Here is a 25073-nt window from a genome sequence, read left to right as displayed (position 1 = left end):
CCATCAGCTCTGGTGCTGAAAAAAAATGATAAGAAATCACAATGGAAAATGGTTGCATTTAAATTCACTGGGGGTTTTAACAGGTACATGTTTAAATAGAAGCATATACTGTATCCTGTGGCTTTGAAAGGGTGTCAGTCTCTTAACACTGTCCTGAGCATTGCATCTGCTGGCTATTCTGCCCTGCACTTAAGGGGCAATATGGCTGTTGGTTCACAAGCAGCACAATTTGCGGATCAATAAAGTATCTATCTATCTATCTATCTATCTATCTATCAATGCAATATACAAGGATACAAGGAAGTTTATTGTCACATGCATATAGTTACTGGAAGTAAGAAATGCAGTGAAATTATGTCTGGTGTCAGCCTATTTGTGCATTAATGGGGGGGGGGGTTAAAAAGTGCAGTAGAAGAGGGGTTTAGTAGATTAAGTGGCAAGGGCTGCATAAAAAAGGTGGGGGAGGATTGGGATTGGGTGGGGGGCACCAACAAGGAGCACCCAAGAGCAACAGGGGCAAGGAAAAACTCCCTTACCAAGGAAGAAACCTCGGGCAGATCCACGGCTCAAGGGGCTAACCCAACTGCCAGGGGTCTTGGTGTGTGTGTTGGGGGGATGACAGGGGAGATGGGATAGTGTGCTGTGTATGTGGGGAGAGGGCAGTGTGCAATATGTGTGTTGGAGAAGCTTCCTCATGAGAAAATGTGCTGTGTATTGGGGGGGGGGCAGGGACTTACTATTGCAAGCAGAGTACTGTATGTATGATGTATGTGAGTGATGACAGTGAAGATGTGTGTGTGGGCGGGAGGGGAGTGGAGCAGTGACTGTGTGTGTGTGTAGTGTGTGTGTGGGCAGTGTGCTGTAAGTATGTTGGGGATGTGTGTTGGAGAAGCTTCCTGATGAAATAATGTGCTGTGTATGTAGGGGGGGGGGGGGCAGGGACTTACTATTGCAAGCAGAGTACTGTATGTATGATGTATGTGAGTGATGACAGTGAAGATGTGTGTGTGGGCGGGAGGGGAGTGGAGCAGTGACTGTGTGTGTGTGTGTGGGTAGGTGGGGGCAGTGTGCTGTAAGTATGTAGAGGATGTGTGTTGGAGAAGATCCTGAAGACAATGTGCTGTGTATGTAGGGGGGGGGGGGGGGGGGGGGGGGGGGGGGGGGGGCAGTGTGCAGCAAGTATGTAGAGGAGGCTTACTGTAGCAAGCAGTGTGCTGTATGTATGTGAAGTGATGACAGTGATGATGTAAGTGTGTGTGTTGGGGGTTGGGTGGGGGGTGGGGGGGGCAGAAAGACTAGGCAATCAAGGACATGGGTAGATGGAGGAGAAATCAAAAATAATAAATAAAAAGTTCTATGGAGATGTGCAAAAGTTGGAGAAAGTCAGATATGTGTGTGTGTGTGTTTGTGTGTTTTGACGTGTGATGAAATAAGAAAATAAATAAAAGGTCTGTAGCATAGGGAGAGGGATGTAAAAGTGCTAAAAGTCTTGTAGGTGTGTGTGTGTGTGTGTGTGTGTGTGGGTGTGGGTGTGGGGGGGGGGTCATGAGTGCTGAGTAGTGAATGAGTGCAAAGTCAGTATAGTGTGAGTTCAGAGTTGGGAAATGTTTGAGAGTGCTGAGGAGTGAATGTGTGCAAAGTCAGTGTAGTGTGAGTTCAGAGTTCGGATGGCCTGGGGATAAAAACTTCTCCTATGTCTCTCTGTTCTGGCTTTGTGACTACATAGGCGTCTTCTTGATTTCAGCGGTAGGAATAATCCATTGTTAGGATGAGAAGAGTCCTTCAGAATCTTTTGGGCTCTTAGGAGTACTCTTCTGGAATAGATATCTTGTAGAGCAGGGAGTTGAGTTCTTATAGTACGTTCAGCTGAGCGCACTACTCTCTGCAGAGTACTACAATCTCTAACTGTGGAGTTCCCATACCAGGTGATGATGCTACCAGTTAGAACACTCTCAACCGCTGAAGTGTAGAAGGCTAATATGTGTTCATTAAGGACTTATGTACAGCAAGGATGGGTGCAGGTTAGGGGGTTTAATTCATTGCAAGCTGTGGGTACTGTCCGCGAGGACATTGCTGGTGGTCCCTGACCATGGATTCAGTAATGTAGTTGCAATGTGGGAATCAGTATTTTTATTCAGTGGTGGTCATGGCGTTACATAATTAGTCAGAGTGGTGGTCCCTGGTTCACAATCAGTTGAAAACCCCTGTTCTAAATAACCAGTGCTCTAACAGCATGGTTAGGAACTGAAATGTAAAGTAGTTTGAACATTAACATTAACCTGCCATGTATTATTGAATATTGAGCAAAACGAACATGCCTCAACACCTCCATCTTTTTGCATACCATGAATTGGCATCTGCAAATCGGGCAATGCACTCTATAGGCAAAACTTTTGCAACCAGGACCTATTCATGGTGTTTTGAGAGGCTGGATGAGTAAAGATGGTATATTCAGTGGTGTAACTTGTCTAATGTCCAGGATTATGACAGACTAGTTAAACTGGCTCAAAGAGAGCAGCTGATTCTTTTATAGCCTGCATGGCTGACACCAGATCAAATCTCAATTCAAGTGTGCTGCAAGATTCACTAGGTCTCTAGGGTACTTTCAGTACCAAACATGCTTCATGTTTGCCATTACGTGGAACACAAGCTTATTGATTTATTTACCTGTTACTTGAAATGTGTAAGGAGAGACTCATGTCATACAACTCTTATCAGTCATGGCTTCCTTCTGGTACAGATAATCTAGTGTAAAGGAAATACCATCCTCTAGTGGTCAAAATGAGGTACTGTAAGAGCTCACCAACTCCAGATTTGTTACATAAACACTTGAATTTTACATGAAATATTTTCTTTGCCCTTTACAACTGTAGGATAAACGTTAAGTCATGTTATTGTTAAGTGCATACTACCTTGATCTTTCCAGTAGAAATATGATATTTTTTATTGAATCAAGTGGAGTTTTCAGCACGGAATGCAGAGCTTCACATATTTACCTTCAACTTAAACTTACAAAAACATATCAATCACAGCAGAACACAAAGCCAAACACAAATCAATATTGTTTGTGTGCATGAATGACCTGATCTGAACACACTCTGGCACATTTTGCACTGGACATGGTAGGACCTTGACCCATTAAGCTCTCAAGGGGCAGGATACTGGTAGTGCAGACACAGTCCCATACTTTTCATTCACACTCCAACCAAAAATAAGACACATCACTGTACTTTGTACTATCTTGTACTATATACCTTTTTTAGCGTTCCAAAGAAAATTCAAGGACATAGGGAGATCCAAATGCCATTCCCTGCAAGTGCCACATACTTGAGAAAATGATTAAGTCAATTCCAACACTTCTCATGTCAGTATCAATTTGTTACATCAACATATTTGATATTATAGTTACATATGGTCTTGTTGTAGAGATCTACCTCAGTTCAATGGCAAGATTAATTTAAAATGCTAATAAGCTAGCAGGCAATACAACAGCTATCTTTTCCAGTAATGAATTTGAATGATTGGTGGTATTTATAATTTATTAATTCGATTTGTAACCCCCTCCAAGAAGCACATGTTGTCCTCTACCCAGACATAACACAACTCAGTTTGCTACTTCTCACACGTTTCCTGTGCCTCAGCGAAAAAAAGGCTAAGCTGGACTGTCTGCTTCATTTCAGAGGAGGTGCATGCACAACGGATCATGTCACTGCATAGTGATGTGTGTGTGTGACACTATCCGGTAATTTTATTTTCCTTCAGAAACATTTGCTAAATTGAGATAAAGCTTTACCACAAGAGTTAATGTCACACACGCACATGCACACAAACACACCTTCAATTCTATGCTCCTCAACCATGATCTGAAGACCTCATACTTTTATTACAGAGAGAGTAAGCAAGTGACAAAGAAATGCTAAGCGGGGGAGCGACAACGTAAAGGTCACAATCGAGTTGCATTCTGGGTTTGAGATTGGTAGTCCTTTCAGTGGCTCAACACAGTCTATGCGTGAGTCAGTCTGGAGTTACGTCCGTTACTGTGTGTGTATATGTATATATGTGTGTGTGTGTGGGTGTTACTGCCCTCACTGGGGCAGCTGCAGTAGTGTGCCCTGGTTGGAGGGCAGGTAGGTGACGTTGCGGGAGCGGCTGAGCTGGAAGGCGATGTCCTCTGCCGCCTCCAGCTTACGCAGCTCCACCAAGCCGTCGCCGGCCGTGGCCAGCGAGTTGGCGATCAGCAGGGCAGCCTGGGAGTCTCCTGCCGCAGAGATGATGGCTGCCTGTTTCTGCTGCTCCGCCTGGAGGGAACGAGAGAGAGAGAGAGAGAGAGCGAGAGCGCGCGCGAGAGAGAGAGGTTTTATTTACCTTCTGAAGCCTGCATGTTTTAGGGGAGTATTCTTGTAGAGACAGATAACATTTCAGTTAAATTTACAATATTCAACCATTGTAAACACTTACCTTCTCCACAACAAACCGGGCCCTCTCTGCTTCCTGCTGTGCCACCTGCTTCATCTCCACAGCCTCCGTAAACTCCTTACCAAAGGTCAAGTGTGTCTGCAGAGACAGAGGGCGTGCCAACATGAGACTAACCAACGAACACAACAGCTTAAACGAAACCCCATAGATATACATACAGAACTAAGAGAAAAGAGCGACAGGTGGAGAAAACAACACAGGGAGTCAAAGACTAGGAGGTGTTGAGAGAAGTCTAAAGTCTTGAGAGAACTAAGGAGGAGGAATCCTTACCAGGGACACATCATCCAGAATAAGGCCAAATGTGGAGCAACGCTCAGTCAGGTCTTCACTGACTTGCCTGGACACCAACTCTCTCTGTGTGATCAGCTCTCCTGCATCAAACCGGGCCTACAAACACATATGATATAGGCAGTACAACACATAGTCAAAATGTAATCATCTCTGCTAAAGCATTACAAAAAAACAGGTCACATTGCCTATAGCAATTACTACAAACGAGTGATTCTGAAAGCACAACACAACAGCATATCAAGAACCATCTTGAGAGGGTTAAATACATCACAACGTTTATTGTATCAAGAAATATAGTGATTTAATGTGTAACAGTTACACATGTAGACTGTAGGAAAGTTAAGATGATGCGAGTTGTTTGATGAGTGGGTATTGTGTGTTGTGTGGCTTGACATTTTAGGCCTACAACATTTTTATTTAATGCAAATATCTATACCATACAAGACCTTGAGGACGTCAATGGCTAATATGCTCATTCTTATGTGAGGATTAAGAGGTTCACTTTTTGCATGAAGAACACATCTTTGTGCAAACATACATTTGTAGTCTCACTCGTTATTACATATTAGTTATTGTAATCAAACTGGCCATGGCAAAGTTCATGAACCTTAATTAACTAATACACACATCAGCTCCAGACATATTTCAGAATAAGAGAAACATTGGTCATGGCGACAACTGGAAAAGCTTCAAAGCGGTGGGCACATCTTTAATCGTTGATCATGTTCTCCGACCTTGTATATTCTCATTAGCTTAAAGAAATAAAAGTGAGTCTTGAATAAGGACTAAAGATAATCTGCAGGAGTAGTTGAATTTAGCACATAATTGTTTACACAATGTCAAGACTAAGGTCATTCATTTCCACTCTATCCTTACTGTACTTCACATCAGGACAGAACCAACAGTCAGTCACTCACCACAACTGCTTTTAGCACTTCGGTGGTGATTGAGGGAAGCACTCGCTCATCGTAGTCCTCGCCAATGCTGGTGAAGATGCGTGGTAGCTGGTTAGCAACGGGCCGGAATAGAATCCTTAGGGTGATGTTCACATTCTGCAAATCTGCAAGTGGGCCACAAATATTGAGAAATACACACACATGCACACAAATGACCGGGCCTGTGAGAAGGGTCCTTCTCCAACAGAGATGGAGAAGGTGTACAGAGCGGCACATACCTTTACTTCCAGTAATGACTGGCACGTTACGGGGACGAGACCTGCAGTCGAAGACTATTGGTTTCTGGACCCAGGGGATCAGGAAGTGTGTCCCCTCCCCAACTACGGCATCCTGCACCCCCCGAAACCGGTCAAAGATCACTGCCCTGTGCCCTGCGTCCACTATGACACACATACAGGATGATGGATCATCAACATGTAGGCTTTTACTCCATTGAGTGTTAACTCGCATTAGTAAACACAATATGAATTCTATGTGTATTACTATTCAACTCAAGGAAAGAATATTTAGTTTGCTACACACTATATGTCTGAAAAACACCAAAAAGTACCAGTCAACGGTTGACATCCTACTTCAAGCAAAAGTCCATCCAAAATGCCGCAAGCCGTCTCAAAAACTTACCATTAAAAAGGGCAGAGTTCACCACACCTCCACCAACAGCCAGGGCCAGCCCCAATTTTCCAATTGACTCAAACAATTTAGCCATGATGGGAAAGGATCAGTCCTTAAAAATAAATAGAGAAATAATTTCAGTTAGAGCGAGGTAGATGTCTTCTTTTATAAAACACGTCAAACCGTCAACGTTGACAAATTCTGCCCCTTCTTTAAGACACCCTTGGGAGCTCAGACGATAACGTTAATGAACACAAGATTCTCTGATCTTGACTACCCAGTAGGCTACCCAGACAGACACCATGTGGCGTAAAAGAAGCTTAGTTAACCTCTCACCTGCAAAACCGCCTAAGCGTCAGTAACGTTAAACTAAAATTTTCCTTGGATAGTAAATACAGTGACAAAGCTCATTTGATAACGTTACACTGGATGCGTGCTAGCTGATGTAAACTAGCATGGAAGACAGCTTAGAACTTGACGTTCTTCACTCAGTCTTCCAGCAACGTTCAAAAACGCAACTACTTTCTTAAATTGAAGAGTTATGGGTTTATGCTACGTGATAGATATACTTTAGTGAGGATGTTTTACATATATTTCAAACACATGCTCTGTTATTTCTGCACTTACCCAATGCTTTACCAATTCACTGTGACCTCCACCGGACTCGCGATGTAAGACACACATGAAATGTTGAGCCTACTGAGCATGCGCTTGACTCCTAATAAGAGTTCTTCTTATTGGTCAGATGACTTCTGTCATAGGTATGTCTAGCATGTATTGTGAAATGACATTGGTCGGTCCAGACTGCCCAAGATATGTCGGTAGATTAAGTTTTTTTGTGTGTGCATGCATTCAGGTGGCTTTTGCTGATCTATAAATTATAAAAATAGTTTAGCATGAATGGTGGTATCGCTGCCACAGCAAATGTTGCAATCAATTCTTCTCTAAAGAAAATGAAAATACATCAAAATACAATAAAAAATAAGAGTATGTTAAGGAAATAAGAAAACGACTTGCCTACACCACACACACACACACACACACACAAACGCGTGCGCGCTTGTTAACTAAACAATAACCCTGGAAGTAAAGTAAGGCTGACAGCACTCACATGTATTTATTAAACTCAAACTGGTGGCCAGCCTGTCTGACACCATGCCCCTCTGTCCTTCTGTAACCCCTGTCTCAAATCTGACGTTTCTTTTAAAACGCCACCTAGCTGCAAGCCACAGAAATACAATGTTCAATTCTTCATAGAAGTTTCACTTTCCTGGTTTGCGAAGATGTCGGCGTGAGTGCGAAGTACGAATGCTATCTCTCTGCGTTTCAGAGCCAGGTAAACTGCACTTCTCGTCCGAGAGATGACTGATGTGATACGCACAGAATACATGCATAGCATATTGAATGTCAGTGTGCATCTAGCTGGGGAATTGTCGTACCAAAGGCAGCACATCGCTAGTCAGCTTTCTCTGTGACAAATTGATAATCAGTTTCTGTTTGCAGACAGCTGCATTTCAAACTCAAATTTTGATTATTTAGACTCAAGATAGCTTATGTGTTACTATTGGTAGTATAAACACTGGATCGATTTGTTACATATAACCATACCTTCACATCCCTGTCTTGTAGACAATGCATTTTGGGGTAAATATGTTGTGGTGATTAAAGCTAGCTAGCAGTCCTCCCGCGCGCACCAAGAGGTTGGCGCCCACCTGCTGATTTTTTGTTTGTTTGTGATCCTGTGTGGATTTGGTATTTCATTTCTTTTGTTTAACATTTCACACCGTATTATTTTAATCGAGCCATAGGCCTATGTAGTCAAGAAGGATGCAATAGAGGGGCCAGGTGGTGGTGGTCCCACTGTGGAAGCTTTGATTTTTTTTGTCTCATCCATCCAATCAGATCAGTGTTTTCATGTGGATGGGAGGGGACAGGTTGAAAAGGTTAGGAAAACCTTTGGATATTTGAGACGAGAGTTGTGTGCGTGGACAATAAAAGGGGGAGACAAAATATGTTCATTTGGAAGGGTCTGTGAATCCAGATGAGTCAGTTTCTGAATGTCAAGAACTGCAACCTGAGTAAGGATTTACTGTGTGACAGGATGGTTTCCCCCTCAAAGCAGACTGGGAAACATCTCAAAACACTGAGCAAGACTATTGTGAAACTACAAAGACGGTCAAGCATGAGTGCCAGAATGGTTTACATGTTCCACTATTCTGGTGCTGATAATAAGCATTAAATGTGAAAATATGGAGAACATGTTTCAACAACATGGCTTGCACAAACAGCCGATTAGAATTTTCAGCTTAAGTAGGCTACTGTGACCTCATCATTTACCCATGAGCGGCTCTTATTTACAATCATCCCAGACAACCGGTTGGCAACAGTGGCAGCTTCCATGCAGAATGCTTTTGACATTATGTTTAGCACAAGGCAAGGATTTGTTGATGAGTAGTCATGGCAACAACCAAGCTTTATAATTATTCAGCAGTGATTCAATTCTATCAAAGAGGCTAGAACTAACTGCGACCATTCGATTAGTTTAGATATAGCTTGCGGGTGCGTTTTACCTTTTATCTTAAAAATATTTTAATTTACAAATATTATGCTCTTACTATTAGACAAGAAAGTTATCCCTAATTTGTCAGCATCTGGAGATGCATGATTTGTTGTCCTTTGCACCAATTCATTTCTTAATGGCATGGTAAAATGCAAATTTTATAGTTTGATTTTTTTTTTTTCCATTGTTCTCCTCAGAGTAGATCCAGCAGATGGCAGGCTTGGGCCGGTCGTTAGACATCGTGGGTCTGCCCAGTGACGTTGAGCGTGACCGTCTTATTGACAAACTCCTGATACACTTCCTCCGCCCCAGCAATGGGGGAGGTGAGGTGCTGTCCGTCACTGTCAGCAAAGCCAGGCCACGGTCTGCCCTCGTCACCTTTGAGGATAGAAAAGGTCAGTAGTGTGTGTGTGTGTGTGTGTGTGTGTGTGTGTGAGCAAGAGAGAGAGTGTGTGTGTGTGTGTGTGTGTGTGTGTGTGTGTGAGTGAGAGAGAGAGAGAGAGAATGCCTACGCATGTTAAGTTTGTGCATCTTATTTACTTTCCATGTGTGTCATTGCCCTAACCTCATAGGGAGAGCTTGTGGGGCTGAGTGGTTTGTGCCTAGGAATGCTGACTGGAAACAAGACCAGAGTGAATGGGGATTCTAGGCGATCCAGACATTGTTTATGTGATGACAGCTGATGGATATGGCTTGCTGATTACACCAGTAGCACAAATATTGCTGGTGCTATTTGTGCTCAGGTTTTGGGCAGTGCCCTGCCGTGGTGCTCCAGTGTTTTGAACTTTGCATTTTGTGTTGTTGTTGTTTTTTGTAAGTTGGCTTGTGGGGAGATGTGGTTTGACTTTTTTACGAGCTGCCTCAATTGATTTAGAGGGAGTGGGTGGGACCTGCTGTAGAGATAGGCAGTGTGTGTGTGTGTGTTGGTGTATACCATACAGTAGGGTGGTAAGAGTTCAACAATTATTCAATGTTGTTTTGCTCTGTGCCTCTGTAATATAATTGCTGTTTGTGTTTTTGGATTGTTTTTGTGAATATCATGTGTAAATTGTGGAATGCATTTGAAAGTGTCGGGGCAATCTGATATTTGAACTCTGTATATCTGTGACTCGTGTATCTATGTATTTGTGTGCCTGTATTTACCGTATGTACATTTGTGAATAGGTTGTGGTTGTGTGTGTGTGTGTGTGTGTGTGTGTGCGTGCATGCACGTGCATAATACTGGTCATTTGTGTTTAGTGAATAAGTGTGTGAGCGTGTGTAGGTGTGTGGCTTAAGTTATTCAGCCAGTGCAGTGCTGAGTTAGACTGAGTCTCTAATGTGATTGATCTCTCCTCTCTGACGTTATACAGTGGCACTGAGCGTGCTCAACCATCGCCCCCACATTTTGGAGTTGGATGGCCAGAGGCACGAACTTTCTGTCAGTTTAGCCAGTGCACAACCCGCCGTCAACCCAGACATGGTGAGGTGGTTTGTCGTTTTGTTTACAGTGTTTAAAGCCACGGAACTCCTCATATGCCATCATCAAATAATCTCTTCTCGGCTGCCTCCTTCAACATCTCTTTTCATGTCTTCCAGGTTATTTTGACAATGTCGGTGACTGTAGATTGCCATCAGCTACCACTGGGTAAGAGGGCAGTCACTAGCCTGCAGCGCCAGTTCCCAGATCTGCACATCAGCTTCCCCTCTCCAGAGGGGAACCGTTGCTCATTAAGTGGACCGTACTCTCAGATGCAGCCCGCTGTGGCCCACATCCTCGAGTTACATGAGCACAGTCGGGGCAGGAATCCAAGGCCAGAGGAGGAGAATGGGTTTGGTCTTACAGCATCACAGTCAGAGCAGATGTGGCCGGAGTCAAATGGACCTCCCAGCCCACTCGCACTGGGAGCTTTAGGTTCGTCTGCAGGACAGGAAGTGAAGAACCTGGGTGCCGAGGGAGGTGCCTTGGGTCTAAGCCTGCCCGGAAGTCACCCGTTGAGGCTGGAGGATGAGTTAAAATGTGATGCTGAGGTGGAGGATCTCTCCCTGATTATGGACTCTGATTTGTTCCAGTACCTGCAGAGGTGTAAGGAGTATCGGAAAATCCTGAGGGATCACAATGTGGAGGTGGTGGACGAGACCTCACATGGTCTCACCACTCTCTTCTTTCAGGCCAGGTCAAAGGTCACAGAGGAGTCGGAAGTCCCAGGGCGCACACTGAAGCGTCTGGCGCGTGCCCAGAAAGAGCTACGGCAGCTCCAGCAGCAGCAGGAGGCATCCTTGCGCAGGGCTCAGTTGAGTAAAAGCACCCTCTGTAGTACACGAGCCCTGGAGAATGTTCAGTCCCTGCTGCCAAAGCTCCTGCTAACTGAAGATGATGAAAATGTGTATATTGTTGGAGAGAGTAGTGACGTGTCTCAGGCCAAACAGCTTTTAATGCTGGGCTATCGCCTGAGAAAGGAGGACGTTGTTGCCACATCTGCTCACTCACCCTCACATTCTCCATCACATACTCTTTCACCAGCCTCCAGCCCCTCTGATGCAGGCCAAGGGGAACGGTTGGACTCCAAACCCACAGTGGAGGATCCTAGGTTGGGCAAGATGCTTCGTACCTCTGGAGGGGATCGCAAGATGGAGTACAAGCTGGCAGCTCGATTTAAGAGCTCTGGAGTAACGTTAGGGGGGCTGGGGCCTAAGCCTGGAGACCTGAGTGACCTGAAGGACCAAAGAGACTTAGATTTGCAGAGGCTCTCTACTAAAAATGAGACACTATTGGCATCAGGAAACTCGTTAGTTGGCAGAGACAGGCTCTTGTCTGGAGGCGCTGGGATAGATTTTGCAGCACTCCAGATTTCGCCACCTGAACGCACTGGAGAGGATATTCTGTTCAGAGGCACGGATCCACAGACCACTGCAGCCATGTTTGTGCCCATGTCCATGACAATATCCACTCGTGCCGGCACCTCATTCTCATCCATACCACTTCAAACTCCTTTAGATGTGAAGACACTTCATCCGCCTGGTCCTCCGTCTGGGTCTTCAGGATCTTCTGGTCTAAAGAGAGCTAGCAGTTTCTCGGGCAGGACCCGAGCGAAGCAGGACGAGGCGAAACCAGAGGCTGCGCAGGCAACGGGCTCCGCTCCTCGCAGCAGACCAAGATCCAACAGCATCACCAGAGTTCACTCGGCCGAGGTCATAGTGCCGCAGCTGATGTGGTCCTACATGAAGGAGGCGTACCGCACGCGCCTGGACGATATGACGTCCGACTTGCAGATGTCAGAGAGTCAGTCAGGAACAGACTCTGGTGTTAAGGTGGTTCTGAAGGGAGCTGAGTCAAGTGTGGTGGTCACTTGCCAGCGTGAGCTTCAGAAACTTGTTTCCATGGTGACGTCGGACTTCAGCATTATGGAGTTGCGTCTGTCCGACCTGGGCATTGTCGAGGGGGACGAGGTGTTTGAAGCCTGCTGCGCGGACGTACGTTCACGATTCAGCAAGGTTAGCCAGCGAAAGTGCAGAGGAAGTCTCTACCTGATTGGCCCAAAACTGCTGTGTTCACAGGTGGATGCAATGCTGCGAGAAGTGTTTTCTGGAGGGCCCGGGCAAAAGGCCCCCTCTCAACCCTTCCTTAAACAGCCAGTCTCTTCAAAATATGGCTTGGACCCCGACCACACCCAAAGAGGTTCCAGCAGCAGTGACACAGAAAAAAATACAAACAGGAAGAAAGACCTACAGAAAGGAGAAAGACTCCCCTCAGAACCTACAGAAAGCACCCACAGACGGAAAGGCCATCCATTGGAGCCCACGGCCGAAGGGCTTAGCCTGCCATTAGCAAAGAAAGAGCCTGTCACCAGGGAGAAGGTTGAAAGGGGTGGTACCACCTCAGGCAGGAAAAGCAAGACGTACACATCTCCAAGCCCATCGGCTGACACAAGCCAAGGAGCAGTGGCATGGAGGTTTGATGAAAAGCCATCCTCTTTGCCAGTTACGTTGTCCAAAGCACAAGAATTTGTCAAACAGACTAACCTTCATCCCAGCCCGACAGTGACCACATGCATTTGTGGGGAGAGTTGTTCACAGTTGGCACGCATGGCATGTGGGTTGACTTTGTGTCGTCGGTGCATGTCCCTCCATGGCCACTGCCAGCTCTGCTCTAGTAAAGGGACAGAGCAGTCACTTCCAAATAAGAGCCAAGAACAGAACAAAAACCAGGACCAAGCCTCGGCTGGCCGGTTACGGGGACAATCTGTACCGGGTATCCATGGCACCATGAGCTGTGTGGAGCTTCCTTTCAGCCTGTCGGGCCATGCCAGAGACACCACAGCCAAAATCACCTACGTCATCACTGATGGCATTCAAGATGTAAGAATGGGATTCACAATTTGTATATTTTAGGCTGTATTCATACCAGCAGAAGCTTCAGTTAGACATTTGTGATAGTTGCTCTGGAGACCAGAGCAGTTTGTAACTCCTGCACAAAACTTAAATGTCCCACATACTCGACGCACCCGACCAGTAGCGCGACAATGTGACGTCACAGAAGTGCCGTAACCATTTACTGTATACTCACGCGTGGTGGTCGCGACACTAGTTTTAATATTCTCCTGAACAGAGGTGTCGCTGTTGTGAAAAGACTAACGCTTACTACGTTACACAGCAGAAGAAGCTGCAGTAAGAAACACTAGTAGCTAGCCTCTGTGATGATACTTCAGACTTTGGTTGCTACTATTCACAACTACCATCATCATTATCATCTAGTTTCCAAGGTGTGTGCACAGGTAGATAGCTGGATATATAGATAGGTACTTTAGTCATCCCGAGGGAAATTTTAATAATTTAAACAGTTTAGTTAGCTGGCTAGCTAGCTAGCAGCTGGCTGAGTTTGTGTAATAGGGCGTGGGATCCGCGTTGCATTGTGGGACGTGGCGGCCATGTTGATGGCTACGCGAACGTTAAAATAACTCTGACATAACGTTGTTGAATGAAGAGACGTAGCTAGAAGTAGAGTTGAGAAAGAATAGATAGAAAAATAGATAGAAGAAATATGTTAAAATCCCGAAAAGGATCTGGAATAATCCCGAAAAGGATCTGGAATTTACCGGGACGCATTCAATAGAGAAGCCAGGTACCGGTATGTTGACAAAATCAGCATTATTAACGGCTGAGAGGGAGTACATTACGCAGTAGTCATAGGCAGTAGTCTGAGTAGCGGTAAAGGAGGCAATCAACATGGCGGAGTAATTACGTCATGATGCCCACACCCTATTTCCTGAAGTGGAAAGAGATTTTGTTCAGGCCTTAATAGATATCCTTTGTTTGAAAATAAATCGTTTCTATTCTTTCCTCTTAATTCCATGTGTTGCAACTCTCACTGGTAACTTTGTTAACTTATCCAGCAAACTATTAAAAATTCACGACTGTAACAAAACACTGCAACTCTCGCTTGCCCTCGAACTAGTCTATCTAACTGTTTCCGCCTTGTCACGCTCGTCTGAAAAAAAAATGAGTGGTGCCAGAGCCCGTCTACGGAGAGCCTCCCCACTCTCTATTAATCCCATACAGTCCAGTCTCATTCCCTTTACCCCTGCTGTTTTTAGGAGGGACATCCCTGTCCAGGGTCACCGTTCGAGGGGGGAGTTTTTGAGGCCTATCTGCCCCTCAGTGCAAGAGGTAGGGGCTTCCTGCCACTCCTTGAGAGAGCTTTTCGGCAGGGTCTCACCTTCACCATCTCCATCTCCATGGGCAACACCACTGGTGCCAAGGTTGTGTGGCACAACATTCCCCACAAGACAAAAATGGAAGGTGGTAAAAGTGGGTAAGTCATCACAGTAATGGAATTAGTCGACCAAAAATACCAAGTACTTTTTTTTATTTTATTATTAATCTATTAAGCACCCAATAAGCATTGTGTTTGTTTGTTTAGAAATGGCTATCCAGACTCCAATTACCTGAGTCGTCTGTCAGAGGCCCTGAAGGCTCAAGGAATTGAAGACGTACCAGTGACTCAGGACAAAGCCAAACCATGACCAAGCAGAATCAAAAGTGCACTGTAATCCTTTCCAAAATAGTGAAAACGCTTGCCTTGAGTGTTAGAATAATTTTTTAAAATCTTTTTAGTTGTATCTATTTTATCAACCACTTTAGTGGATTGCTTTAATTTTGGAAATTGTATAATTGAAGATGTTCAACTCTTGTCTTTTAAAAATGTGTTTTTTTAAATATATACCAATACCAAATGTATTTTTGACAATTTTTTGTACAGTAAAATCATTTACACATGTCACAGTATTTTGTTCAGTTATGAGGATTTGTATTTCTAATTAATCAAACAAGTCTTGAGTAGAAAATCAGTGCCTCTCTTCTGTATCAGCCCAGCATATCAGACAGAGGCTACAAAATCTCTGGGCGATTCTCTCTGAATTGTTTTTCATTACCCATTGAAATGCCCTCACACAGCCAATTAGGAGAAGTAACAGGACTCGGCTTGGCCAGGGACCATCCTGTCCATCCATTTAATAAAGGAGATAATGATTTCCCCATTTTCCTGCACATTTGATAAGTCAGCACAACACCTGATCCATTAACAGGGCAGTCTGGTTCCACTGTTCAGATATTTTGTCTTGAACAGTCTCCCTCTCTCACACACACTATCCATCCAAACGTTCAGTTTTGCCCTAGTGTGAGACACATCATCATCTCATAAGAATTTGCATAATGAGCTATTCTCCCTATATAAAACTTGTTGAAGCACAAAGTACTGCCCCTTGCATTGGAAATGCATGGTAATTGTGTAGTTGTAAAATGTGCAACCTCATAAAAAATACATGCCTAGTTCTCTTGTTCACATAGTGGCAAACCTCTTTACTCAGAGATGAAACTCTGAGCAGGAAATGAAACTGAGAGGATCCTGTGGCATTAAAGAGCTCTGCGGTTATGCCCTTTTGCCTTCCATCACAGCACAGCACAGGCAATGGCAGGATTCAGCAGCGTGCTGTCTCAGGACCAGATCACTTGTTCAGTCTGTCTGGATCTGCTTGATGATCCTGTGACCATTCCATGTGGACATACGTACTGTTTTGGCTGTATTAAGCGCTGCTGGGATGATGACAAAGGAGACGTCTACCGTTGCCCTTATTGCAGGGTGGTCTACAGTGAAAGACCTGCCCTCAACAAGAACACCATGTTTGCCGAGGTGGTGGAGAAACTGAGGGAGACTGGACTCCAGCCTGTGTCTGCAGAGCCCGCATACCCTGGACCTGAAGACGCGAGCTGCGACGTTTGCACTGGGAGAAAACTGAAAGCCACCCAGTCATGTCTGACCTGTCTAGCTTCTTACTGTGAACTTCACTTCAACCTTCACAATGAATTAAATGCTGGAAACAAACACAGGGTTGTCAGTGCCACCACGAAACTGCAGGAGAGCATCTGCACAGCCCACGGCAAGCTACTGGAGGTTTACTGTTGCACTGACTACCAGTTTATCTGTTGTCTCTGCGCCATGGACGACACACACAAGAGCCATGAAACCATCTCAGTTGTGGGAAGTGCTGACAAGCAGGTATCTGAACTTTGAAACTAAGATAATTCAATTTGGGTGAATGTAGTTAGCAAGGAGGTACATAATGAGTCTGAACAAAATAATCTCTTTTATACTAACCGGTGGTATTATTTCTTAATCGAATCTATCTTGGGCACTGTAAAATTCAGTAAGCATAGACTGAAAGCTGTTCCCACCCAAACTGTCATATAGCCTGTCAAAGTGTGGCTTACAGTTTATAATAAAGAAGCCGAACTGCCCTTACATTTGTATTACCTCTGAGTTTCCTGTTTCTCAGTGCATGACGGCAGGCTCTGAATGATTAATGTGTCTCCAGAGGCTGCTGGGTGTGGCCCAGAAGAAGTCCCTGGAGAGTGTCCAGAGGAAAGAGATGCAAGCCCAGGACCTGGGGAAGGCCACAGACTCTCTCAAGGTAAACACAAGCAATACAATAACAGAACAAAACAATCAGTAGATCATAAGAGATTTTAGGATGACATGCACCCCACCCTATGCTACAAAAGCTCCAGTTTGGTGTGTGTGTGTGCGTGCGTGTGTGTCAGCCACGGGCAGGGCAGTTCAAATGGGGTCGTGTTCCCATTTTGTGCCTCATCAGGAGTCGGCCCAGACGTGTGTGGCGGACTGTGAGCGAGTGTTTGGGGAGCTGATTGGCTCAGCTGAGAGGATCTGCTCCAAGGTGACGAATGTAATCAGGGCTCAGGAGGAGGCTGAACTCCGGCGTGCTGCAGCCCTGCTGGAGAGACTGGACAAGGAGAGCCGTGAGATGAAGGAGAGGGCTGCTGAGATGGACAAGCTCTCAGACACCGATGACCACATCAACTTTATTCAGGTGCCAGTATTAACATTGCCTTACCAGCAGCACATGATTGTTATATCCTGTTTAGATGGGGTTGATTTAAACGGAAAAAGATTTGAGTCATTCACATTCACATTGGAAAGACAAACTATCTACTATTTGTAAATCAGTACCATCTGCAAACCACTAATAATTATGATTTATCCTGTACTGATTTTAGAGTTTTCAGCCTCTATGTGGCCCTGCTGTATCTGAAGATCCATCCAGCATGGTCATTAATACACGCTGCTCTTTTGGAAACTTGAGGGAATCCATCTCTGACCTGCAAAAGCAACTACAGGAGATCTGCAAGCAGGCGATGGAAAAGATATCTAAAGGAGGTAAGAGAGATATTTTTTAGCAGTAATTGAGCTGCTGTGATTATTCAAAATCACTGCAGAAACTACATTGACTATATGAGATCTTGCTTAGTCTAATAACCTACATTCTTAACCTCTTTATTATTATAAACTATATGGTATTTCAGTAACTGACACTATCCACAGTATCCCACTAGTATGTAGAGAAGTTTGGATTAACTACTTGATGGGATTAACATTCGTTTACGTCCATAGACCATGTATCTACACATAAAACTGACGATGGAAAAGGTTGGCAGGGCAAAGACAAGGTGCCGAGAGAGCATGAGAGTGAAGGGGAGATGGCGCCATGTCGCAACGAGCCACAGTGGAGGCGGCAAAACTCAGAGGAGCAGGCGCCAACGCACCAGACCCCCTCAGCACCATGGAGGAGGCGTGCGGCCTCAGAGGAGCCAGCGAGGCAAGACCCAGGATGGGCACTGCCGCCGTGGAGGAAAAAGCAGTCTGAGTGGAGGGCACGGGAGGCCAGCCCAGGGGATAGGGGGCAGAGGAGGTCAAGAACGCAAAACCCCTGGAGGCAGCAGTCTCGAAGGAGAGAGTGGCAGGAAGAGGGCTCAACATGGAAACAGTGATTCCCCCACAAAGGAAAGCAGTATATTCATAGGGTACAAATTAGTTGCATTACATTTGAAATAGATGACATATGACTATATGTATAGCCTGACATTAAACATAAAAAGGCATGGTATGTTTGTGATGATGATGATGATGATGATGATGATGATGTATCCCAGTAAAATCATGGCTGGATCTCTGAATGGTAATCCAGGGACAAAAGGTTAGGGAGGCCTCATGAGGTTCTAAAATTTGTAGTTTCATTGGTTGTGTCCCTGTTACAGGTAAGAAGGTGCCCTCTGATGGACATAAGTGATTATAGTTGAAGTTCCCCCAGTCTCCTGTAGGGGGCCCTGACGCATTCTCCAGCCCAAAGGCTAGTGGGAACCACCCTTGCGAGGGATCCATGCCTGAGTCTGCCGCAGCTGCTTCCTAGACCTCTTTCTTTACCGCTGCCCCTGGCACCAGTCCTGGTCTGTGCCACTGACGTAGGCAGTGCTGCCACTAGCCTGTCACAAAGTAATGAAAATGTTTGAATGAGTGGTCTTACATGCATGCTGACTGCCAGCCTCTGCTGTCTCAAGCAACCAGGGAGGAAGTCACTCAAGGTAATGAGACTAGAGTGGCCCTCAGTCAGGGCGTGGGGGGCCTGTTGCCAGTGCTGTCTGGGCTTTGTGGAACACAGCAAGAAGGAGGAGAGAACTGGGGAAACCTGGGTTGATTACAGACACATACGTCTCTGAGAGCATGCTGTTATCCACCACTACAGCCTTAACAGTTTAATTAGGTGGGTCTGTTTCACTTCAGCTTTGTCCCTGATATGTCACCAGACCCAGCTACCAACCACCTTATTTAGCCTGTTGTACTGCCTGTATTCTGTAGTCTGCTCTATTTGTTGAGGACAGTTTGGTCTGTCCAATGCCATCTAATGACCTTTAAATGTTTCCAGTAACGTTATATGGTGTCCTTATCTGCTGGCTGTAGACTCTTGGGGTTTAAAAAATAAAGAATATGGAAAACATTAGTGCCTCTTTGATTCATACCATATCTAATGACTTTGCATTGTTTTCCAGTTTAGATTACCATATTTTTGTAATACAGACAACAGTTTTTACAGCAACTTAGAGGGAATGCAATCACGTACATGTAGTAGTAATACGCACAGGAAGCTCTAATGGGTTACCTCTACAGGAGTTTGCCAGAAAGACGCACATTTTTGCTCAGCCTGTTCTGCATTGTTTGGCTTCAGGCAGTGTGATGCCTACCCAACTAGTCAAACCAGAGTTAAAGGAATTGACCACTCCCACCACTTCCCTCCTATTGCGTCTCTGACTGTTCTAGGGAGTAAACAGACACAACCAGGAAGTTTTGGTTTATAATCGTTGTGTTGGACATAGAGCCATTAAACACAGTAACAGTATTTCATGTGGCTAAGTGAGCTGCATCGCAGCAGACGGCTGCAACATGGCGGATGGAATTTTGGAGGACCAGGACCCCTTCAGCTGTCCAATCTGCTTGGATCCGCTGGAGGACCCAGTGACCATTCCCTGTGGACACAGCTACTGCATGGACTGCATCAAGGACTGCTGGGGCCAGGAGGACCACAAAGGGGTCTACAGCTGCCCCCAGTGCAGGCAGATCTTCGAGTCCAAGCCAGCCCTCAACAAGAACACCATGTTCGCTGAGGTGGTGGAGAGGCTGAAGAGGACCAGCCTGCGGGCCGCCCCCCTCGGCCACTGTTACGCTGGACCAGGGGACGTGGGCTGCGACGTCTGCCCTGACCGCAAACAGAAGGCCATCAAAACGTGCTTGGTGTGCGTCGCCTCTTACTGCGAGACTCACTTCAGGCTCCACGACAGCCTCCACCCAGGGCAGAGGCACAAGGTGATCGAACCCACCGAGCAGCAGTTGAAATTCTGCTCACGGCATGGTAAGAGACTGGATGCGTACTGTCGCTCTGACCAGAGCTTCATCTGTCGTCTCTGCACAACGGATGAACACAGAGGACATGATGTAGTGTTGGCTGACAAGTCTTTGGTACCACCCGGTGGGCACAGAAAGGACGGTCACTCGATTAATAATCATGGGAACAGTGGGCACAAGAGTGGGCACAGAGATGGCCATTTCCATCGGCATGGGAAGGCTGGGCATCACACTGGTGGGCGTGTAAAAACTGGACATGGGAGCAGTGGGCACAAGAGGAGGAAGCATGGCAGCGGGCACGGAAAAAGTGAACATAAGTCAGATGCACATGGGAGCTGGCACCGGAGGAGCCATCATGACAAGGGTGGGCAGACTGGGCACTAGGAAGTGGCTGATTTTTGGCACAGGGCATGCAGTCAAGTTGCGTGGAGAGAGCAGCAAACCCACTATCAGGCTGTGATGTGTCCGAAAAACACAATGTGGGTAAGGATTGAATGCTCTCAATCTGTTTGACCCACCTCTATGTACACATACAAGGCATACACAGAAGTCAGAAACCTCCATGTTGCACTTTTCAGGATAAGTCTTATATCATGGTCAATAAATGCTGTGCAATGTTTAATGTATAAAACGTTTGTTTTACCTGAAAAGATTACCAATATCATATTGACAATGATTGACAATAATTTCTGAGGGTGTAATTACTTTGTCTTTGAACATGTCAAATTAACATTTACCTGTTATATTTGCATATTCATGCACCAAGATGAATGTAGTTAACCTTTTAAAACACCATCACACGGTTTAATTATCTAAGGGTGACCCATTTTACTGAGGAGAGACTTAGGAAGACAATTCATCATCTCTCTGTACATCAGCGTGAAATTGTATGTAATCATGCGAGTGCATTCCTCTTGCACACTTGCACACTTGTTTTCATAAGGATATTAAGTACTCCACTGTGTTGATTAGATGTCCTAGGAAGTCACAGAGCTCCACTTTGGGTGGCTGTTCATTCACTCTATATTCATCTCTCACACTTTAATTAGGAAATGAAGTGGGCTTTAACTACTGCTGAAATGCTCAGTAGGGGCATACAGAAATGTTTTTCATGTTGTCTTGGACAGCCTAACTTTTGGTACTGAAAATATTTATGACGTTTTCCATAATAAGTCATTTTGAGAAAAAAATCTAACATCATGATCATTTTGATTACATTATCTTTTTTCTATTTTGATTACATTATCTTACATTACATTACATTTCATTTTGATTACATTATCTTTTATCTATTTTGTCAATTAGATTTCTTTCTTTTCAGATTTTATGTTTATTTCATACCAATTATGCGACTTTAGGTGACATCTCATTAAACATTACAGAGTCTCTTTTGTATGTGTATCAATGAGCCTTCTATGTGTGTGCGTAGATTCCCGTTCAGATGAATAAAAACTCCTCCCATAAAACCTTTTTTGTTATGCTCATTTATTAGTCCTGGAAAACATGTAAGGCATATGGTAACATCACACACAGAAGCATTACGAGCTCTATGGCTGCTCCAACCTAGAGTCAAGCACAGGAAGCAGCAGCACTTCAGAGGGTTTCCAAAAAACCAAACAGAGAGACCACGAATGCAAGGGAAGAGAGAGGAGAGGAGGTAAACAAATCAACAAACAAATCAACAGACAAACAAACAGAGTAAAACAACCGGTTGAATCTCTGACGTGTGTGGAAGAAGCCTTTTCCTTTCGGATGGACGGAGTGTGAAGAGGAATGAGACTGACCCTGACTTTCGACTTTGTGCAGCATTTCCCCAGAGTGTCCACTGGTATATTGAGCTGGCAATCACAAGATACAGGCTGACCTGGACGCTGTGACAGACCAGATTTAATGCGGTGAAAATGTTCTAATGGTTAAGCTATATAAGCACTATTCAGGCAGTATACACACACACTGAGGCAACAAGCACATAACACATTCTTATCAGGACTTTCTCTACTGTACTGAAAGCTGAGCTAAATTTACAACTTTACAACCAGACAAAAGCTACTGCAAGGTTTGTGTGGGGATGCTGTGCTCGGAGAGAAGGTGTCAACGATGAAGTAAAATACTGATACAATACTATGAGTGAAAATGTGTCCACATGTTTGTAGTGGCTAACCTATGGCTGACCCTCATACTGAAAAAAGCACATCTTTATATACTTGCCATATGCCATAGACACAGGCATTTAGCTCATATTTTGAGCAGATCATCTACAGTGTGGCATCAAATCTATAGAATTAATCTAGAATCTCATCTAAGCATCTCCAAGCAATATTCCAAGCACAGCTACGTTTTGAAGTGACTGTATCATCAAACAGTGAAACATCTGTTTTTTTTTATTCTCAAATTCACCCGACTAACTGCTCAATTAACTCTATTAACCCTGATCAGGCATTCTAATCCTTAAAAGCCAAGAGAAATTGGATCGGTTAAAATGTCTGATTCAGGGATCGTTTAAAAGGTCTAGTGGCAGAGTGCATCTGGAGCTCAGGCAGAGTGGCTGAGAGACCAGAGAGAGTGAGCGGAACTCCGTTTGTCTTCCTGCTCTGGGGAAGCCATCATCCTGAGGAAGTGGTCTGGCTCAGAGCAGCGTCTCACTCTGGCTCTCCAGTTGCACTCCGCCCCACCCACTGGAGACATGCACACCTGCCACTGAGACCCGAACGCTGCCATACTGGCTCAGACCTACACAAAGAAAAAATATATATTCATAGTCAAATTTCAGGGCCGAATTCAACGCACTTAAGCACACATGCCAATAAATGTGTGTCATTCCAGTCCAGATGTTGATACTAGGGTCTGTTTGAGTTGAGAGGCCGGATGGATGTAATTAGCAATTAAAACACAGCTGAGCAAACGGAAAGACGGAAAAAAAAACCCTCAGCGCCTTGATCTGAAGTCACTGAAGACGGGTTATCGATTCTAGCACAGCAACTTTTGAGAGTTTGAGTGTCTGTGGTTTGTTCCTGCTGTTATGACCACTGCCATGGAAAGCACTCTACGAGATGGGTTCCAGGACCCGAGCGTCTAGCTCGATCAGTCTCTGGACAGCTGCACCACAGCTGGAGCAGAGCAGAGATGATCTGATTTCCATGCTCTCGAGCAGCAACATATTTTACAACTTGGCTTTCGAATCTTTCTTGAGATTGTGTGTGTGTGTGTGTGTGTGTCGCCTAGTAAATGGCCACAAGCTTCACAAAATATGCTGTATTTTGTTACAAAATGGGGGCTGAAAAACAGATTTGTAACCAGAGCGCTTAGGCCAAACTCTCTATAGCCACTTGTGACATGTTGACACATGCAGGCATACTGCATCAAGCACTGGCTGAGCCGACACATTAGGCCTACCGATTAGAGCAGGGGATAGATGTGTGTGGGGAGTGCTTTCTGTGGTCAACCTTTCAGAGTTTGTTTGGTATGCAGGCACAGCCATCGTCCTGCAGTCGCCAGCACAAACACTCTGCATTGTTGGGATGGAATTTCTGTGACAGCATCAGATGATATTCGGTAGCAAGAACTCGGTCAGCACCTATGAGCATCGTGACTGGAAACCACAGATATTCATCCACACACGCCAGGAACAATTTTTGACTCTGTTTGCTTTCTTTTCTTTTTTTTTTTTGAAGCAAGGTCATAGGAAATGTATCCAGAAAACATTTCATTTATCATTTTTTGTTTGTTAACAGAAAGCACAGTAGCAGGATTTGCTTGGCATGGTTAAAGGTGGGTCAAACACAGTTTGGCACATTCGGTCAGGATGCAAAAACAGTGACAACAAGATTTTCATTTTTTCTCTTTTTTCACTCTAAGAGGCTGACCTTTGAGCTCCAACACTCGTCAAACATTGAAACAAATAGATAAGAAAAAACAGGAAACAGATGGATAAAAACATAAACAGACTAATAGTATGACTTCCTTCACAAGAGTATTTTGTTAGGTCAGGTGACACCCCAGCCAACTCTGAGGTGTCGTCCACAGGATCAGGAACACATAAGGAACGAGCTCAACCAACAGAACAGAGCTAGTGAGAGCCAGCACCCAGACCAGAGCAGAAATTGGGTTCCGTTCTGGTTCTAATGACAGAATACCATGATTCTCCATTACCAGGACGGCAGAACCACGCCTCTACCAGTGCACCGCTGAATTTCAACCAAACAGCTGAAACTCCGAGTTATTGGAATGAAAGAGGCAGTGTGTGTGTGCTAGTGTGTGTGTGTGTGTATCTGTGTGTGTGTGTGTGTGTGTGTGTCTGTTTGTCCAGATAGCGTCTAACTTTGTGTGAGATCTGGCTCTGGTCTGGTGTGGATTGGTGTCAGACCAGGGCCAGGCCTATTGGCCAGTTGTCTGTAGCTGGCTGTGTCTCATGTGCTCTGAATGATTCTGCTCTGTGTATTAATAGTGGTCAGCTGTGGTGGACGACGCTGGCAGAATGAGTGGCTAAAAAAGTTTCTTTGACCGTATCTGATAGGGTGGCCTTGTCTGGCGCACCAAACCCAGTCAAAGCAGAGCATTGCATCACAAATGTGAATGTCTGTCTGTTTCTGTATAAATGTGTGTGTATGTGAGTGCGCTTGTGTGAAAAATTGATTCTGTGAATGTGTGCGTGGCACCCGACGCAGGCGTGTGTGCGTGTGTGTGTGTGTGTGTGTGTAGTTGTGTCTGCAACGGAGGGTAACATGCAAAACCCTGGACGGATACTGTGGCCCACGGGGAAAGGAGAGGAACTGCCATCATTGTAAGTGCTTTAAGATCAACAAGCAGAGTGCAAATAATACAAAACCAATACAGGTCACTTATCACAGAAAGAGAGTGAGCCACCGACGGGAGAGATTGCAGGAGTGTGTGTGTGTGGGGGGCGGGGTTTGTGTGTGGATGTGTGTGTGAGGGAGGGAGAGAAGAAAGGGTG

At 45.0% G+C, this 25073-nt stretch overlaps 5 protein-coding genes across 5 annotated transcripts in view; 3 read left to right on the top strand and 2 right to left on the bottom strand.

Annotated features, from left to right (window-relative positions):
* Nucleotides 1-2919: 2919 nt before the first annotated feature.
* Nucleotides 2920-7079, bottom strand: phb (prohibitin). Its single transcript, XM_076265018.1, has 7 exons — nt 6963-7079; nt 6345-6447; nt 5942-6103; nt 5685-5827; nt 4747-4863; nt 4459-4554; nt 2920-4298 (listed from the first exon to the last, which is right to left on the bottom strand). Exons 2-7 carry the CDS (start codon nt 6427-6429, stop codon nt 4086-4088), a joined length of 816 nt encoding a protein of 271 aa, XP_076121133.1. The 5' UTR covers nt 6430-6447; nt 6963-7079; the 3' UTR covers nt 2920-4085.
* A 521-nt stretch (nt 7080-7600) lies between these two features.
* Nucleotides 7601-15151, top strand: LOC143101796 (uncharacterized). Its single transcript, XM_076265016.1, has 6 exons — nt 7601-7671; nt 9098-9290; nt 10248-10357; nt 10474-13233; nt 14469-14686; nt 14795-15151. Exons 2-6 carry the CDS (start codon nt 9107-9109, stop codon nt 14895-14897), a joined length of 3375 nt encoding a protein of 1124 aa, XP_076121131.1. The 5' UTR covers nt 7601-7671; nt 9098-9106; the 3' UTR covers nt 14898-15151.
* A 125-nt stretch (nt 15152-15276) lies between these two features.
* Nucleotides 15277-19214, top strand: LOC143101797 (E3 ubiquitin/ISG15 ligase TRIM25-like). Its single transcript, XM_076265017.1, has 5 exons — nt 15277-16429; nt 16746-16841; nt 17025-17258; nt 17446-17605; nt 17840-19214. Exons 1-5 carry the CDS (start codon nt 15842-15844, stop codon nt 18214-18216), a joined length of 1455 nt encoding a protein of 484 aa, XP_076121132.1. The 5' UTR covers nt 15277-15841; the 3' UTR covers nt 18217-19214.
* A 306-nt stretch (nt 19215-19520) lies between these two features.
* LOC143101795 (E3 ubiquitin/ISG15 ligase TRIM25-like) lies at nt 19521-21576 on the top strand. Its single transcript, XM_076265014.1, has one exon. It carries the CDS (start codon nt 19664-19666, stop codon nt 20504-20506), a length of 843 nt encoding a protein of 280 aa, XP_076121129.1. The 5' UTR covers nt 19521-19663; the 3' UTR covers nt 20507-21576.
* Nucleotides 21577-23772: 2196 nt separating this feature from the next.
* vat1 (vesicle amine transport 1) overlaps nt 23773-25073 on the bottom strand; it is a 27104-nt gene continuing 25803 nt past the window's right edge. The window contains exon 6 of the mRNA XM_076265013.1: nt 23773-25073. This exon is cut by the window's right edge and continues 2850 nt beyond it. The gene's annotated coding sequence lies outside the window, so the exon portion shown is untranslated.

This window comes from Alosa pseudoharengus, unplaced genomic scaffold, assembly GCF_046254945.1.
Source record: "Alosa pseudoharengus isolate Yale_2024_CS ecotype anadromous, Long Island Sound unplaced genomic scaffold, YU_APseudo_1.1 YU_APseudo_1.1_scf_4, whole genome shotgun sequence".
Classification (NCBI taxonomy): Eukaryota; Metazoa; Chordata; class Actinopteri; order Clupeiformes; family Clupeidae; genus Alosa; species Alosa pseudoharengus.
The sequence above is the reverse complement of the archived record's forward strand: the minus strand, read 5'-3'. Positions and strand labels throughout refer to the sequence as shown.